This window comes from Bombina bombina, chromosome 7 (genome assembly GCF_027579735.1).
Source record: "Bombina bombina isolate aBomBom1 chromosome 7, aBomBom1.pri, whole genome shotgun sequence".
NCBI classification, from domain to species: domain Eukaryota; kingdom Metazoa; phylum Chordata; class Amphibia; order Anura; family Bombinatoridae; genus Bombina; species Bombina bombina.
The window spans coordinates 311,050,118-311,067,070 of record NC_069505.1 but is presented as its reverse complement, the minus strand read 5'-3'; the positions used below and the strand labels follow the sequence as shown (position 1 = coordinate 311,067,070).

The 16,953-nt window shown below is 40.2% G+C and overlaps 1 protein-coding gene across 3 annotated transcripts in view; it reads left to right on the top strand.

Moving 5' to 3' along the window:
- Nucleotides 1-16,953, top strand: part of CHL1 (cell adhesion molecule L1 like) — a 214,426-nt gene that overhangs the window by 178,204 nt on the left and 19,269 nt on the right. For all 3 annotated transcript variants that reach the window (XM_053720933.1, XM_053720932.1, XM_053720934.1), the window contains one exon: nucleotides 11,569-11,700. In XM_053720933.1, coding sequence (XP_053576908.1) covers nucleotides 11,569-11,700 — 132 coding nt within the window. The remainder of the gene's footprint in view (nucleotides 1-11,568; nucleotides 11,701-16,953) is intronic.

The window sequence follows — 16,953 nt, the reverse complement described above, 5'->3', positions numbered from 1 at the left end:
AAATTCTATAGAGTTTTGGGAAAAAATCCCCAAAGTTGATGGGGCTATTTCTACTCTTGCTAAACGTACCACTATTCCTATGGAAGATAGTACTTCCTTTAAGGATCCTTTAGATAGGAAACTTGAATCTTATCTAAGGAAGGCCTATTTATATTCAGGTCATCTTCTTAGACCTGCAATTTCTTTGGCTGATGTTGCGGCTGCATCAATTTTCTGGTTGGAGAATTTAGCTCAACAAGAATTGGATTCTGACTTATCTAGCATCATTCGCTTATTGCAATATGCTAATAATTTTATTTGTGATGCCATTTTTGATATTATCAAAATTGATGTTAGATCCATGTTTTTAGCTATATTAGCTAGAAGAGCTTTGTGGCTTAAATCTTGGAATGCTGATACTATCTCTTTCTTTCCAAGGTAATAATTTATTTGGTTCTCAGTTGGATTCTATTATTTCAACTGTCACTGGGGGAAAGGGAGTTTTTCTGCCTCAGGATAAAACACCTAAGGGTAAATCTAAGGCTTCTAACCATTTTCGTTCCTTTCGTCAGAATAAGGAACAAAAACTCAATCCTCCCCCCAAGGAATCTGCTTCCAATTGGAAGCCTTCCTCAAATTGGAATAAATCCAAGCCATTTAGGAAACCAAAGTCAGCCCCTAAGTCCGCATGAAGGTGCAGCCCTCATTCCAGCTCAGCTGGTAGGGGGCAGATTAAGGTTTTTCAAGGATATTTGGATAAAATCTGTCCAAAATCAATGGATTCAGAGCATTGTCTCTCAAGGGTATTGAATAGGATTCAGAGTAAGACCTCCTGTGAGAAGATTTTTTCTCTCACGTATCCCAGCAAATCCAGTAAAAGCTCAGGCTTTCCTGAAGTGTGTTTCAGACCTGTCTTCAGGGGTAATCATGCCAGTTCCTCTTCAGGAACAAGGTTTGGGGTTTTATTCAAATCTATTCATTGTCCCAAAGAAGGAAAATTTATTCAGACCAGTTCTGGATCTGAAAATTTTGATTCGTATGTAAGAGTACCAACTTTCAAGATGGTGACTATAAGGACTTTTCTGCATTTTGTTCAGCGAGGACATTATCGGCTAGATTTAGAGTTGGGCGGTAGCCGTCAAAACCAGCGTTAGAGGCTCCTAACGCTGGTTTTAGGCTACCGCTGGTATTTGGAGTCAGTCAGGAAAGGGTCTAACGCTCACTTTGCAGCCGCAACTTTTCCATACCGCAGATCCCCCTACGCCATTTGCGTATCCTATCTTTTCAATGGGATCTTTCTAACGCCGGTATTTAGAGTCGTGGCTGAAGTGAGCGTTAGAAATCTAACGACAAAACTCCAGCCGCAGAAAAAAGTCAGTAGTTAAGAGCTTTCTGGGCTAACGCCGGTTTATAAAGCTCTTAACTACTGTGCTCTAAAGTACACTAACACCCATAAACTACCTATGTACCCCTAAACCAAGGTCCCCCCACATCGCCGCCACTCTATTAAATTTTTTTAACCCCTAATCTGCCGCTCCGTACACCGCCGCCACCTACATTATCCCTATGTACCCCTAATCTGCTGCCCCTAATACCGCCGACACCTACATGATATTTATTAACCCCTAATCTGCCGCCCCAACGTCGACGCCACCTACCTACACTTATTAACCCCTAATCTGCCGACCGCACCGCACTGCTACTATAATAAATGTATTAACCCCTAATCCGCCTCACTCCCGCCTAAAAAACTCTATAATAAATAGTATTAACCCCTAATCTGCCCTCCCTAACATCGCTGACACCTAACTGCAATTATTAACCCCTAATCTGCCGACCTGATCTCGCCGCTACTCTAATAAATGGATTAACCCCTAAAGCTAATTCTAACCCTAACACTAACACCCCCCTAAGTTAAATATAATTTAAATCTAACTAAATAAATTATTTCTTATTAAATAAATTAATCCTATTTAAAGCTAAATACTTACCTGTAAAATAAACCCTAATATAGCTACAATATAAATTATAATTATATTGTAGCTATTTTAGGATTAATATTTATTTTACAGGTATTTTGTATTTATTTTAACCAGGTACAATAGCTATTAAATAGTTAATAACTATTTAATATTTACCGACGTCCAACTGAAGAATGAAGGTTCCTTTAAGGGACGTCATCCAAGATGGCGTCCCTCGAATTCCGATTGGCTGATAGGATTCTATCAGCCAATCGGAATTAAGGTAGGAAAATTCTGATTGGCTGATGGAATCAGCCAATCAGATTCAAGTTCAATCCGATTGGCTGATCCGATCAGCCAATCAGATTGAGCCTGCATTCTATTGGCTGATCGGTACAGAATCCTATCAGCCAATCGGAATTCAAGGGACGCCATCTTGGATGACGTCCCTTAAAGGAACCTTCATTCTTCAGTTGGACGTCGGAAGAAGAGGATAGATCCGCGCTGGAGGTCTTTAAGATGGAGCCGTTCATCATTGGATGAAGATAGAAGATGCCGCTTGGATCAAGATGGTTGCTGGTCCGGATCTCCTCTTCTTCCCGGATAGGATGAAGACTTTGGAGCCTCTTCTGGACCTCTTCAGCTGACGCTTGATAGAAGACTTCAGCCGGATTATGGATCGCCAGCCCCTGCTTGGGCTTGGATGAAGACTTCGGAGCCAGGACGGATCGGTGTGATACCCGGTGTGGTGAAGACAAGGTAGGATGATCTTCAGGGGGGTAGTGTTAGGTTTATTTAAGGGTGGTTTGGGTTAGATTAGGGGTATGTGGGTGGTGGGTTTTAATGTTGGGGGGGGTTGTATTTTTCTTTTACAGGCAAAAGAGCTGAATTCTTTGGGGCATGCCCCACAAAGGGCCCTTTTAAGGGCTGGTAAGGTAAAAGAGCTTTGAACTTTTTTAATTTAGAATAGGGTTTTTATTTTGGGGGGCTTAGTTATTTTATTAGGGGGCTTAGAGTAGGTGTAATTAGTTTCAAATTGTTGTAATATTTTTCTAATGTTTGTAAATATTTTTTTATTTTTTGTAACTTAGTTCTTTTTTATTTTTTGTACTTTAGTTAGTTTATTTAATTGTATTTAATTGTAGGTATTTTATTTAATTAATTTATTGATAGTGTAGTGTTAGGTTTAATTGTAGATAATTGTAGGTAGTTTATTTAATTTATTTATTGATAGTGTAGTGTTAGGTTTAATTGTAACTTAGGTTAGGATTTATTTTACAGGTAATTTTGTAATTATTTTAACTAGGTAACTATTAAATAGTTATTAACTATTTAATAGCTATTGTATCTGGTTAAAATAAATACAAAATACCTGTAAAATAAATATTAATCCTAAAATAGCTACAATATAATTATAATTTATATTGTAGCTATATTAGGGTTTATTTTACAGGTAAGTATTTAGCTTTAAATAGGATTAATTTATTTAATAAGAAATAATTTATTTAGTTAGATTTAAATTATATTTAACTTAGGGGGGTGTTAGTGTTAGGGTTAGAATTAGCTTTAGGGGTTAATCCATTTATTAGAGCGGCGAGATCAGGTCGGCAGATTAGGGGTTAATAATTGCAGTTAGGTGTCAGCGATGTTAGGGAGGGCAGATTAGGGGTTAATACTATTTATTATAGAGTTTTTTAGGCGGGAGTGAGGCGGATTAGGGGTTAATACATTTATTATAGTAGCGGTGATGTCCGGTCGGCAGATTAGGGGTTAATAAGTGTAGGAAGGTGGGGGCGACATTGGGGGCGGCAGATTAGGGGTTAATAAATATAATATAGGGGTCGGCGGTGTTAGGGGCAGCAGATTAGGGGTACATAGCTATAATGTAGCTTGAGGTGGTGTACGGAGCAGCAGATTGGGGTTAATAATAAAATGCAGGGGTCAGCGATAGCGGGGGCGGCAGATTAGGGGTTAATAAGTGTAAGGTTAGGGGTGTTTAGACTCGGGGTACATGTTAGAGTGTTAGGTGCAGACTTAGGTAGTGTTTCTGCGTAGGAAACAATGGGGCTGCGTTAGGAGCTGAACGCTGCTTTTTTGCAGGTGTTTTGTTTCAGCTCAAACAGCCCCATTGTTTTCTAAGGGGGAATCGTGCACGAGCACGTTTTTGAAGCTGTTCGCGTCCGTAAGCACCGCTGGTATCGAGAGTTGCAGTGGCGTTAAATATGCTATACGCTCTCTTTTTTTGTTGCCTAACCAGCGGTATTTAAAAGGTGCGGGGGGAAAAAAGCACGCGTAGCTAACGCACCCCTTTGGCCGCAGAACTCTTAATCGAGCCGTTAATGTCCACAATAGACATATTCTGATTCATCCAGAACATTATCAGTTTCTGAGATTCTCTTTTCTAAACAAGCATTACCAATTTGTTGCTCTTCCATTTGGCCTAGCAACAGCTCCAATAATCTTTTCGAAGGTTCTGGGTGCCCTACTCTCTGTAATCAGAGAACAGGGTATTGCAGTGTTTCCTTATTTGGACGATATCTTGGTACTAGCTCAGTCTTTACGTACTGCAGAATCTCACACGAATCAACTAGTGTTGTTTCTTCGGAAACATGGTTGGAGGATCAATTTACCAAAAAGTTTCTTGATTCCTCAGACAAGGGTCACCTTTTTAGGCTTCCAGATAGATTCAGTGTCCATGACTCTGTCTCTAACAGACAAGAGACGTTTAAAATTGGTTGCAGCCTGCCGGCACCTTCAGTCTCAGTCATTCCCTTCAGTGGCTATGTGCATGGAAGTTTTAGGTCTCCTGACTGCATTGGACGCAATCCCCTTTGCTCGTTTTCACATGAGACCTCTACAGCTTTGTATGCTGAATCAATGGTGCAGGGATTATACAAAGATATCACAATTAATATCCTTAAATCCCAATGTACGACACTCTCTGACATGGTGGATAGGTCACCATCGTTTAGTTCAAGGGGCTTCTTTTGTTCGGCCAACCTGGACTGTAATCACAACAGATGCAAGTCTTTCAGGTTGGGGAGCTGTTTGGGGATCTCTGACAGCACAAGGGGTTTGGAAATCTCAAGAGGCGAGATTACCAATAAATATTTTAGAACTCTGTGCAATTCTCAGAGCTCTTCAGTTTTGGCCTCTGTTGAAGAGAGAACCGTTCATTTGTTTTCAGACAGAAAATATCACAACAGTGGCATATGTCAATCATCAGGGTGGGACTCACAGTCCCCAAGCTATGAAAGAAGTATCTTGGATACTTACTTGGGCGGAATCCAGCTCCTGTCTAATCTCTGTGGTACATATCCCAGGTGTAGACAATTGGGAGGTGGATTATCTCAGCCGCCAGACTTTACATCCAGGGGAGTGGTCTCTCCATCCAGAAGTATTTTCTCAGATTGTTCAGATGTGGGGTCTTCCAGAGATAGATCTCATGGCCTCTCATCTAAACAAGAAACTTCCCAGATACCTGTCCAGGTCCAGGGATGTTCAGGCGGAAGCAGTGGATGCGCTGACACTTCCTTGGTGTTATCATCCTGCTTACATTTTCCCGCCTCTAGTTCTCCTTCCAAGAGTGATCTCCAAAATCATCATGGAACAATCATTTGTGTTGCTGGTGGCTCCAGCATGGCCACACAGGTTTTGGTATGCGGATCTGGTTCGGATGTCCAGTTGCCCTCCTTGGCCACTTCAGTTACGGCCAGACCTACTATCTCAAGGTCCGTTTTTCCATCAGGATCTCAAATCATTAAATTTGAAGGTATGGAAATTGAACGCTTAGTACTAAGTCATAGAGGTTTCTCTGACTCAGTGATTAATACTATGTTACAAGCTTGTATATCTGTCTCTAGAAAGATTTATTATAGAGTTTGGAAGACTTACATTTCATGGTGTTCTTCATGGTGTTCTTCTCATAAATTCTCCTGGCATTCTTTTAGAATTCCTAGAATTTTACAGTTTCTTCAGGATGGTTTTGATAAGGGTTTGTCTGCAAGTTCCTTGAAAGGACAAATCTCCGCTCTTTCTGTTTTATTTCACAAAAAGATTGCTATACTTCCGGATATACACTGTTTTGTACAGGCTTTAGTTCGTATCAAGCCTGTTATTAAATCAATTCCTCCTCCTTGGAGTCTTAATTTGGTTCTGAAACCTTTACAGGCTTTTCCATTTGAACCTATGCATTCTTGGAAAGTGTTGTTCCTTTTGGCCATCTCTTCTGCTAGAAGAGTTTCTGAGCTATCAGCTCTTTCTTGTGAGTCTCCTTTTCTGATTTTTCATCAGGATAAGGCAGTTTTGCAGACTTCTTTTCAATTTTTACCTAAGGTTGTGAATTCTATCAACATTAGTAGATAAATTGTTGTCCCTTCCTTGTGTCCTAATCCTAAGAATTCTTTGGAAAGATCCTTACATTCTTTGGATGTGGTAAGAGCTTTGAAATATTATGTGGAAGCTACTAAAGATTTCAGGAAGACTTCCAGTCTATTTGTTTTATTTTCTGGTCCTAGGAAAGGTCAGAAGGCTTCTGCTATACCCTTGGCTTCTTGGTTGAAACTTTTGATTCATCAAGCTTATTTGGAGTCGGGTCAGGCCCCGCCTCAGAGAATTAAAGCTCATTCTACTAGATCAGTCTCTACTTTGTGGGCTTTTAAGAATGAAGCTTCAGTTGATCAGATTTGCAAAGTGGCAACTTGGTCCTCTTTACATACATTTACTAAATTCTACCGTTTTTATGTATTTGCTTCTTCGGAAGCAGTTTTTGGTAGAAAAGTTCTTCAGGCAGCTGTTTCAGTTTGATTCTTCTGCTTTTGATTTAAGTTTTTTTCTTTTTCAATTATGAAAATAAACTTATTTTTTTGGGTTGTGGATTAATTTTTTCAGCGGAAAATGGCTGTTTTTATTTTATTCCCTCCCTCTCTAGTGACTCTTGAGTGGAGATCCACATCTTGGGTATTGCTATCCCATACGTCACTAGCTCATGGACTCTTGCCAATTACATGAAAGAAAACATAATTTATGTAAGAACTTACCTGATAAATTCATTTCTTTCATATTGGCAAGAGTCCATGAGGCCCACCCTTTTTATGGTGGTTATGATTTTTTGTATAAAGCACAATTATTTCAAAATTTCCTTTGTTGATGCTTTCTACTCCTTTCTTTATCACCCCACTGCTTGGCTATTCGTTAAACTAAATTTGGGTGTGGTGAGGGGTGTATTTATAGGCATTTTGAGGTTTGGGAAACTTTGCCCCTCCTGGTAGGAATGTATATCCCATACGTCACTAGCTCATGGACTCTTGCCAATATGAAAGAAATGAATTTATCAGGTAAGTTCTTACATAAATTACTTGCCCACAGTGTCCACTTAAGATGAATTATTTTACATTATGTTCAGTCCTATATTTCATTAATGCTTTTATGTACTGTATGTAAAAAGTTTGTCACTGCGTCTTCTGACTTCAGCTAAACAATCTGCATGTATTTAAACTGAAGCCTTGCTCACTTTTTGCATACAAGACAAGCAACATGGCAGATATAAACTGAGCAGGAACTCTTTAAACAGACTTATATGTAGATTCTGACATTTGCTATTTTGACACTTGCTCTATTTTAGATCAATGCTCAATGCACAGTGAGATTAAATGTCTTCAATACTTTGCAATGGTTAATAGTAAAATCAGAAACACGTATAATAATGAGACAGGGGTTTTCATGAAATGAAAAGGGTGAAATTCACAAAACGCCCTTTTGAAATGACTCTAGTTTCACCAATTCTTATATTATTTGATAATTAGCATGTTTGCAATATATTTGCTAAAGCAAAAATGCTTCTGATAAAAGCGATCACTGTTTGTAGTTTAAGCTTTTAATATGCATATGCATGTGAAGCATACCTCCCAACATTTAAAAATCCAAAAAAGGGACAAACCCCCTCTCCTGCACTGAGCAAAGGTAGATTTATTAAAAGTCGAACGGAAATGATTCGCTGTAGAAAATCATGTACTCTCAACCTTGATAAATGCTGACAGCATACGCCGCACACCTCCCACACACCACTGCTGCCCCCCTGCTACACACAGTGATCTGACTTTTTCTACTTTTAGTTGTAGCAACGGTTTCATATCATCCTGACCCTTGTCCCCTCACTCTGCTGCCTGGGTAGTAAGACCGCCTCTCTAAAAGGCAGGATTAGAAGCAATGCCTGCTTTATGTGACATAATAATGGAGACTGGGTGCGGTCACGCCTCACACTGCAGGGATAGGGCTAGGAGTTTGTTGCAAAACCCATTGTACAGCTGTAAAGCAATAAATTGTGTATAAACAGCCTGGGATTAAAGTAATCCTGACCGCCATCCTCAGAGACTCACAGCACACTCCCACACTCCACTAGTAAGTAGACACAGTGAGGCTCCTGAGGTGACTAATCAGAACTTCCAAGTTGGTTGTCGAGACAACACTGTGTCACGGTTGCTGCCTTCTCATGTCTTAACTCAAAGACGAGTCAACACGGCATATGCAGTCACATGCGCCAAAAACCACTGACTGTGTATTGGTAGCATGTGGTCACGAGATGACCATATATGGGCCCAATAGAATAAAATATATATTTTTTTAATGCATGGGGCAATGCGGGACAGACTTTAGTCTTCCTGGGACAATGGGAGAGACACCTAAAATCGGGACTGTCCCACGAAAATCGGGACAGTTGGGGGATATGGAAGCATATTAAACAGTGTGTCTGTCAGAGAGGCATCAGTACCTTGTATTTTGCTTGCTATTACTCAATTTTCATGATACAAGCCACTGCCAGCTCTCTGAGCAGTCACATTGTTTAAAATGCTGGTGTATGGAGCATATTTAGATATGCTTCCCATGCACACGCACCATAAAAGCTTAAACTAAGCTTTTAAACAGTTATAGCTTTTATTAGAAGCAATTTTGCTTAACCCCTTAATGACCGAGGACGTGCAGGGTACGTCCTCAAAAAAAAGACAGTTAACGCCTGAGGACGTACCCTGCACGTCCTCGGTGTGGAAAGCAGCTGGAAGCGATCCTGCTCGCTTCCAGCTGCTTTCCGGTTATTGCAGTGATGCCTCGATATGGAGGCATCCTGCAATAACCTCACATGGCCATCCGATGCAGAGAGAGCCACTCTGTGGCCCTCTCTGCACCGGACATCGATGGCCAGTATCGTTGGTGGGTGGGAGCCGAATTGGGAGGCGGGTGGGCGGCCATCGGTGTGCTCTACACTAAATCTAATATTAACCCTGCAAGCTCCCTACAAGCTACCTAATTAACCCCTTCACTGCTAGCCATAATACATGTGTGATGCGCAGCGGCATTTAGCGGCCTTCTAAATACCAAAAAGCAACGCCAAAGCCATATATGTCTGCTATTTCTGAACAAAGGGGATCCCAGAGAAGCATTTACAACCATTTGTGCCATAACTGCACAAGCTGTTTGTAAATGATTTCAGTGAGAAACCTAAAATTGTGAAAAATTTAACGTTTTTTTTTAATTTGATCGCATTTGGCGGTGAAATGGTGGCATGAAATATTCCAAAATGGGCCTAGATCAATACTTGGGGTTGTCTACTACACTACACTAAAGCTAAAATTAACCCTACAAGCTCCCTACATGCTCCCTAATTAACCCCTTCACTGCTGGGCATAATACACGTGTGGTGCGCAGTGGCATTTAGTGGCATTCTAATTACCAAAAAGCAACACCAAAGCCATATAAGTCTGCTATTTCTGAACAAAGGGGATCACAGAGAATTTACAACCATTTGTGCCATAATTGCACAAACTATTTGTAAATAATTTCAGTGAGAAACCTAAAGTTTGTGAAAAAAAATGTGAAAAAGTGAACGATTTTTTTTATTTGATCGCATTTGGCGGTGAAATGGTGGCATGAAATATACCAAAATTGGCCTAGATCAATACTTTGGGTTGTCTACTAAAAAAAATATATATACATGTCAATGGATATTCAGGGATTCCTGAAAGATATTAGTGTTCTAATGTAACTAGCGCTAATTTTGAAAAAAAAGTGGTTTGCAAATAGCAAAGTGCTACTTGTATTTATGGCCCTATAACTTACAAAAAAAGCAAAGAAGATGTAAACATTGGGTATTTCTAAACTCAGGACAAAATTTAGAAACTATTTAGCATAGGTGTTTTTTGGTGGTTGTAGATGTGTAACAGATTTTGGGGGTCAAAGTTAGAAAAAGTGTTTTTTTTTTCAATTATTCCTCATATTTTATAATTTTTTTATAGTAAATTATAAGATATGATGAAAATAATGGTATCTTTTGAAAGTCCATTTAATGGCGAGAAAAACGGTATATAATATGTGTGGGTACAGTAAATGAGTAAGAGGAAAATTACAGCTAAACACAAACACCGCAAAAATGTAAAAATAGCCTTGGTCCCAAACGGACAGAAAATGGAAAAGTGCTGCGGTCATTAAGGGGTTAAAGGGATACTCAAGTCAAAATTACACTTTATGATTTAGATAGAGCACGCAACTTTCCTATTTACTTCTATTAACAAAATGTGCAGTCTTTTTATATTTACTTTTTGAGTCGCCAGTTCCTACTGAGCATGTGCAAGAATTAAAAAAATATACATTTATGCATTTGTGATTGGCTGATGGCTGTCACCTGATACAGGGGGAGTGGAAATATACATAACTTTGAAATTTGTCAGAAAAAAATCTACTTATAGAAGCCTATTTATGAAATGTCTGTCGGACCTGATCCGACAGTGCAGATCAGATCCGACAGATATCGCTGAATGCGGAGAGCAATACGCTCTCCGTATTCAGCTTTGCACCAGTAGCTCTTGTTAGCTGCTGGTGCAACGTCGCCCCCTGCAGACTTACGGCAGCAAGAACTTTAGACCGCTGCTTCATAACTGGTGTTTCTGGCGAGCCTGTATGGAGCTTGATAGATAGGCCCCAAAGTCTCTTTAAGTAAACCTTTTCACCAGCCTTAGGGTGTGGTGTGGTTGGGTGTGATGTCTTACTGTAATACTATATTTTTTATATTTAAGTCTGTCTAAAAATCCTAAAAGTGAAATTAGTAACTTAAAGGGACACTGAACCCAAAATGTTTTCTTCCGTGATTTAGATAGAGCATGCAATTTTAAGCAACTTTCTAATTTACTCCTATTATCAATTTTTCTTCATTCTCTTGCTATCTTTATTTGAAAAATAAGGCATCTAAGCATTGGTTCAGTACTCTGGACAGCACTTTTTTTTATTGGTGGATGAATTTATCCACCAATCAGCAAGAACAACCCAGGTTGTTCACCAAAAATGGGTCGGCATCTAAACTTACATTCTTGCATTTCAAATAAAGATACCAAGAGAATAAAGAAAATTTGATAATAGGAGTAAATTAGAAAGTTGCTTAAAATTTCATGCTCTATCTGAATCATGAAAGAAAGAATTTGGGTTCAGTGTCCCTTTAAATGTTTTTGATGGGAGTTGTACATAGATAAATTAATCTATAAATACCAATCAGTTTATGACACTAAACAAAACCTATGTATCACTTTAGATGGATATCATTTGTCTTTCGAATGTAATAATTATCTTATATTTATTATTGCAGCGTATGCCGTTGTAGCGCATGATATCTCCACAAAAGGCTGGTTTATTGGATTGCTGTGTGCAGTAGCGCTACTCACACTTACAATGCTCATTGCTTGTTTTGTGCAGAAAAATAAAGGTGGAAAATATGCAGGTAAGAAGTGATATGGTATTCTGAAATGGACCCGAATTGCTGCGACCTTTAAATTAAAGAGTATTTGTCTAGATGTTCTGTGCTGGATAATAAATACGACCCAAATGTCTTTAAACATTCAACCTTTTTCTGTGCTGTTTATTATTAGTGAAATGTTATAGTTATTGTTTTGGTTAAAGTGATACTAAACCATATTTTCCTTCCATAAGGCAGGGAGAGTCCACAACTTCATTCCTTACTGTTGGGAAACACCTGGTCACCAGGAGGAGGCAAAGGCCCCAAGTTATCAAGGTCTGTCGGACCTGATCCGACAGTGTGGATCAGGTCCGACAGACCTCTCTGAATTCGGCAAGCAATGCGCTTGCCGTATTCAGCATTGCACCAGCAGCTCACAAGAACTGCTGGTGCAACGCCGCCCCCTGCAGACTCGCGGCCAATAGGCCGCCAGCAGGGGGTGTCAATCAACCCGATCGTACTCGATCTGGTTGATTTCCGGCAATGTCTGTCCGCCTGCTCAGAGCAGGCGGACAGGTTATGAAGCAGCGGTCTTTGTGACCGCTGCTTCATAACTGCTGTTTCTGGCGAGTCTGAAGACTCACCAGAAACAGGGGCCATCAAGCTCCATTCGGAGCTTGTTAAATAGAGGCCAATGACACCCCAGCGAAAGGCTTAAATATCTCTCCCACTTCCCCTATCCCCCAGTCATTCTTTGCCTTTCGTCACTATAGGAGGTAGCAGAGAAGTGTCAAAAGATTTGGTTAGTCCTGTAATGGGTATGTTCCCTTCAAGAAAGGACTGGAGTTTTAAGAAGTAATGTTAACCTCTAAGTGAGAGTATTAATGAAAGTTAGAGTCCGGAGATGCAGGGAACGTTTTTCTGCAAACCCATCCAGACTGTCGCCTAACAGCTCCTGAGCAACCAGTGTTGACAAGTTTCACTTACAAGCAAAGAGTGTGCAAGCTGGAAATAAGTTTGTTTCAGATTTGCCAACCTCCTGATTGCTTTATTCACCACCTGAGCAATCGATTAGGATATCTAAAAAATATACAAAGTGTTTGGAAGTGGCGCCAATCAAGGCTCTCTGAATATTAAGAATAAAAAAGTAGTTTACTAAGATATAGGTATATAAATAAAGCAAATTGCTACAGCTGTAAGTTTGTACGAAATAAAATACAATTTATTAATACATTGGATAATAGTCGCAATCAATGAAAAAATAAAAATTAAGTCACTATTTGAAACTTCAATCAGTCACTATCTGAGGACACCGGTGTCTAATCTAAAACTTCATTAATAAAATTCACTGAAAAGTACAATTGACCAAATCAATAAAACAATCCTTAGAATTAGGTAGAAAAAAATTAAGCAATGATAATAACATCACACATTGTTCATGTCTTTACAAATACCGTTAACCAAGTCAGGGTTTGGGAACTCAGACTTTAAGACTTGATGGTCTGGATATCCAATTCCTAAAAATATGTTTATACTTGTTACAAAGTGTGAAACAATGGAATCTGGTGTATTAAAGTCTGCTGTAATCGATGCTGAGGTTAAACTGCAGGCATCTAGTTTATAACGATCAAGCACGCAGAAGGTTTCTTTCAATCAAGGCAGCATCAGGTTGCTATCAATCATGCAGGTAAAAAGTTCAGTGTTAGATGTAGGTTTTAAATTTAGCGGTTATTTAGACAGCTGTTCTTAGTTCTCTTTCACTCTGCCTCTTCAGCACGCCCTCCTTACAATTCTCTCCTACCCGGAATTCCGGTGTGGGCTGTAGCAAGCTACGGCAGGCAGTGTGTCTCTTAAAAATTAAGTTGTATTGCTGTTTTCTTTTAAGTGTGCACACTTACAGTTTTTCGGTCTTCACTCCTACCGTCTGCTCAGCGTTGTGTTGCAATTTGTCCTCTTGTGCTGGCTTGACGGTCCTGGGAGCCTCACAGTCTCTGTGTCTTATCCAAATGAACTGGGTACTGGTGTGGTTTCTACGCGTTTCAGCTCTCCAGGGAGCCTTTGTCAAGAATCAGATTCTTGACAAAGGCTCCCTGGAGAGCTGAAACGCGTAGAAACCACACCAGTACCCAGTTCATTTGGATAAGACACAGAGACTGTGAGGCTCCCAGGACCGTCAAGCCAGCACAAGAGGACAAATTGCAACACAACGCTGAGCAGACGGTAGGAGTGAAGACCGAAAAACTGTAAGTGTGCACACTTAAAAGAAAACAGCAATACAACTTAATTTTTAAGAGACACACTGCCTGCCGTAGCTTGCTACAGCCCACACCGGAATTCCGGGTAGGAGAGAATTGTAAGGAGGGCGTGCTGAAGAGGCAGAGTGAAAGAGAACTAAGAACAGCTGTCTAAATAACCGCTAAATTTAAAACCTACATCTAACACTGAACTTTTTACCTGCATGATTGATAGCAACCTGATGCTGCCTTGATTGAAAGAAACCTTCTGCGTGCTTGATCGTTATAAACTAGATGCCTGCAGTTTAACCTCAGCATCGATTACAGCAGACTTTAATACACCAGATTCCATTGTTTCACACTTTGTAACAAGTATAAACATATTTTTAGGAATTGGATATCCAGACCATCAAGTCTTAAAGTGTGAGTTCCCAAACCCTGACTTGGTTAACGGTATTTGTAAAGACATGAACAATGTGTGATGTTATTATCATTGCTTAATTTTTTTCTACCTAATTCTAAGGATTGTTTTATTGATTTGGTCAATTGTACTTTTCAGTGAATTTTATTAATGAAGTTTTAGATTAGACACCGGTGTCCTCAGATAGTGACTGATTGAAGTTTCAAATAGTGACTTAATTTTTATTTTTTCATTGATTGCGACTATTATCCAATGTATTAATAAATTGTATTTTATTTCGTACAAACTTACAGCTGTAGCAATTTGCTTTATTTATATACCTATATCTTAGTAAACTACTTTTTTATTCTTGACAAGTTTCACTGCTTTCTGTTACACACTCAAGTTCATGTCAGAAGCGTTGCAGCAAGACTGTCACACTTGAGAGGCTGTGACTGTGTCCACAGCATGGATCCTGGAGAGTAAGACCGTTTTATATATACACTTTTTCTATACAGGATAACAGTGTGGCTCCTTTATACCTCAAAAGGATCAAGGGTTAATATCTCCTTCAGGGAGATTATTTGAACAGCTAGAGGTTATTTATAACTGCTTCACTGTGAGAGTTGTTTGTGCTCATAGACTGTGTGCTTTTGGCCTGGAACAAACAGGTTTCACTTTAGTTTTTGAGTGTTGCGCAGCTCATAATAGCTTAGCACCTTTTTCATAGCAGTGGAAGTCCTGTTCTACGCACCATGTGACCGGGTCCGGTCTTCATTTCCTATGATCCTGCTGCAGACATCACTCCTAAGGAGAGCATTTTCACTCTTAGCTGTTTGGGTCTAGGAAGTGGTGAGTGCCCCAGCCATTGGAAATATAAAGGTGCCGTTTTTTGAATAAAAGCGTTTACTTTTTGTCTGTCCGTCTGTGAATATATCTTAGCTATGGAGGACTCTGATACTACATTAGAAGGTTCCGTTCCTTCTGTACTGATTAATAATTCCTGTTTATATTGTGAGTTAGGCCATGGTTTGCCCGCCTGCTCAATTTTGTTCCATTTGTCTAAGCACTGTTCTAAAGACTAAGAAGGGAGACAAGTCTGCTAATACTCATAGCGATATTAGCCCCTCTGAGCTGTCTCCCTCACAGGAATCTGGGTCCCGAGAGATAACTACCCTTTCTACACTACCCGCTCCACATGCAGTTCCCACGGCTCAACTAATCCTCCATCTGGAAGGGTCTTTTTTCTGGCAGACTTTACCGCACAGTTACAATCGGCTGTGTCTGTGGCCCTGAGTGCCTTACCTCACTCTAGCAAACGTAAGAGAAAGGTTAAACATAGTTCTTCTGAGCTAGAGTCATCTAAATATTTGTCAGATTTAGCTACTATGTCCCAGCTATCCGAGGATGAGTTAACCTCTGTAGCTTCAGAGGGTGAGTCGGAGACTTCAGGTTCTAAACCTCTTTCAGCGGAGGAACCCTCCTTTAGATTTAAAATTGAGCATCTGCGTTTTTTATTGAAGGAGGTTCTGTCTACGCTAGAGGTTCCAGATTCCAGCTACACTCCCTGAGGAACCTAAGATCCCTAATTTAGACAGGGTTAATAAAGACAGGAGGGTCCCTCTGACTTTTCCTGTGTCAGTTAAGATGGCAAACATTATTAGTAATTAATGGGAATGAATAGAAACTTCTTTTCCCCCCTCGTCTAGTTTTAAAAAATTATTCCCGGTCCCTGACTCTCAATTAGATTTGTGGGGCTCCATCCCTAAGGTGGATTGTGCTATTTCTATGCTCGCTAAGTGTACCACTATCCCTCTGGAGGATAGTTCTTCTTTTAGAGAGCCTATGGATAAGAAGATGGAAACCTTTCTGAGGAAGATGTTTCAACATACAGTGTTTTTATTTCAACCGACGGCAGCTGTAGCTGCGGTTACTGGAGCAGCTACCTACTGGTGTGACACTCTGTCAGAGCTCATTGAGGTGGAGACTCCCCTCAAGGATATTCAGAAGAGAATTAAGGCTTTGAGAATTGCTAACTCCTTCATCTATGAAGCGAATATGCAGACTATTCACCTAAATGCAAAGACTTCTTGCTTTGTGGTCCTAGCCTGCCAGGCACTGTGGTTAAAGTGTTGGTCTGTGGATATGAATTCTAAATCCAGACTCCTTTCTCTTCCATTCAAGGGGAACATTTTATTTGGTCCAGTTATTTCTACTGTTACCAGAAGGAAAGGTGCCTTCCTACTGCAGGATAAGAAAAATAGGCCTAAGGGACGGCATTTGTCTAATTTTCATTCCTTTTGTTCTAACCTATCACAATGACAGCAATCCTCATCCAAGTCCGAGCAACCCAAGAGTACTTGGAAGCTGGCTCAGTCCTGAAATAAGTCCGCCGAGAACTAAGAAGCCCGCCGAGAACAAATCAGCATGAAGGGGCGGCCCCCGATCCAGGATCGGATGGAGTAGGGCGCAGACTGTCTCTTTTTTCAAATGCTTGGTTCCAGGATGTACAGGATCCTTGGGTCCTGGAGGTTGTATCTCAAGGATACAGGATAGGATTCAAGTCTCATCCACCCAGGGGCAGATTCCTACTCTCCTGTCTACAAGACCAGGAAAGAGGACTGCCTTCTTAGGTTTTGTATGGGGGCACTCCTCTCTAGAAGT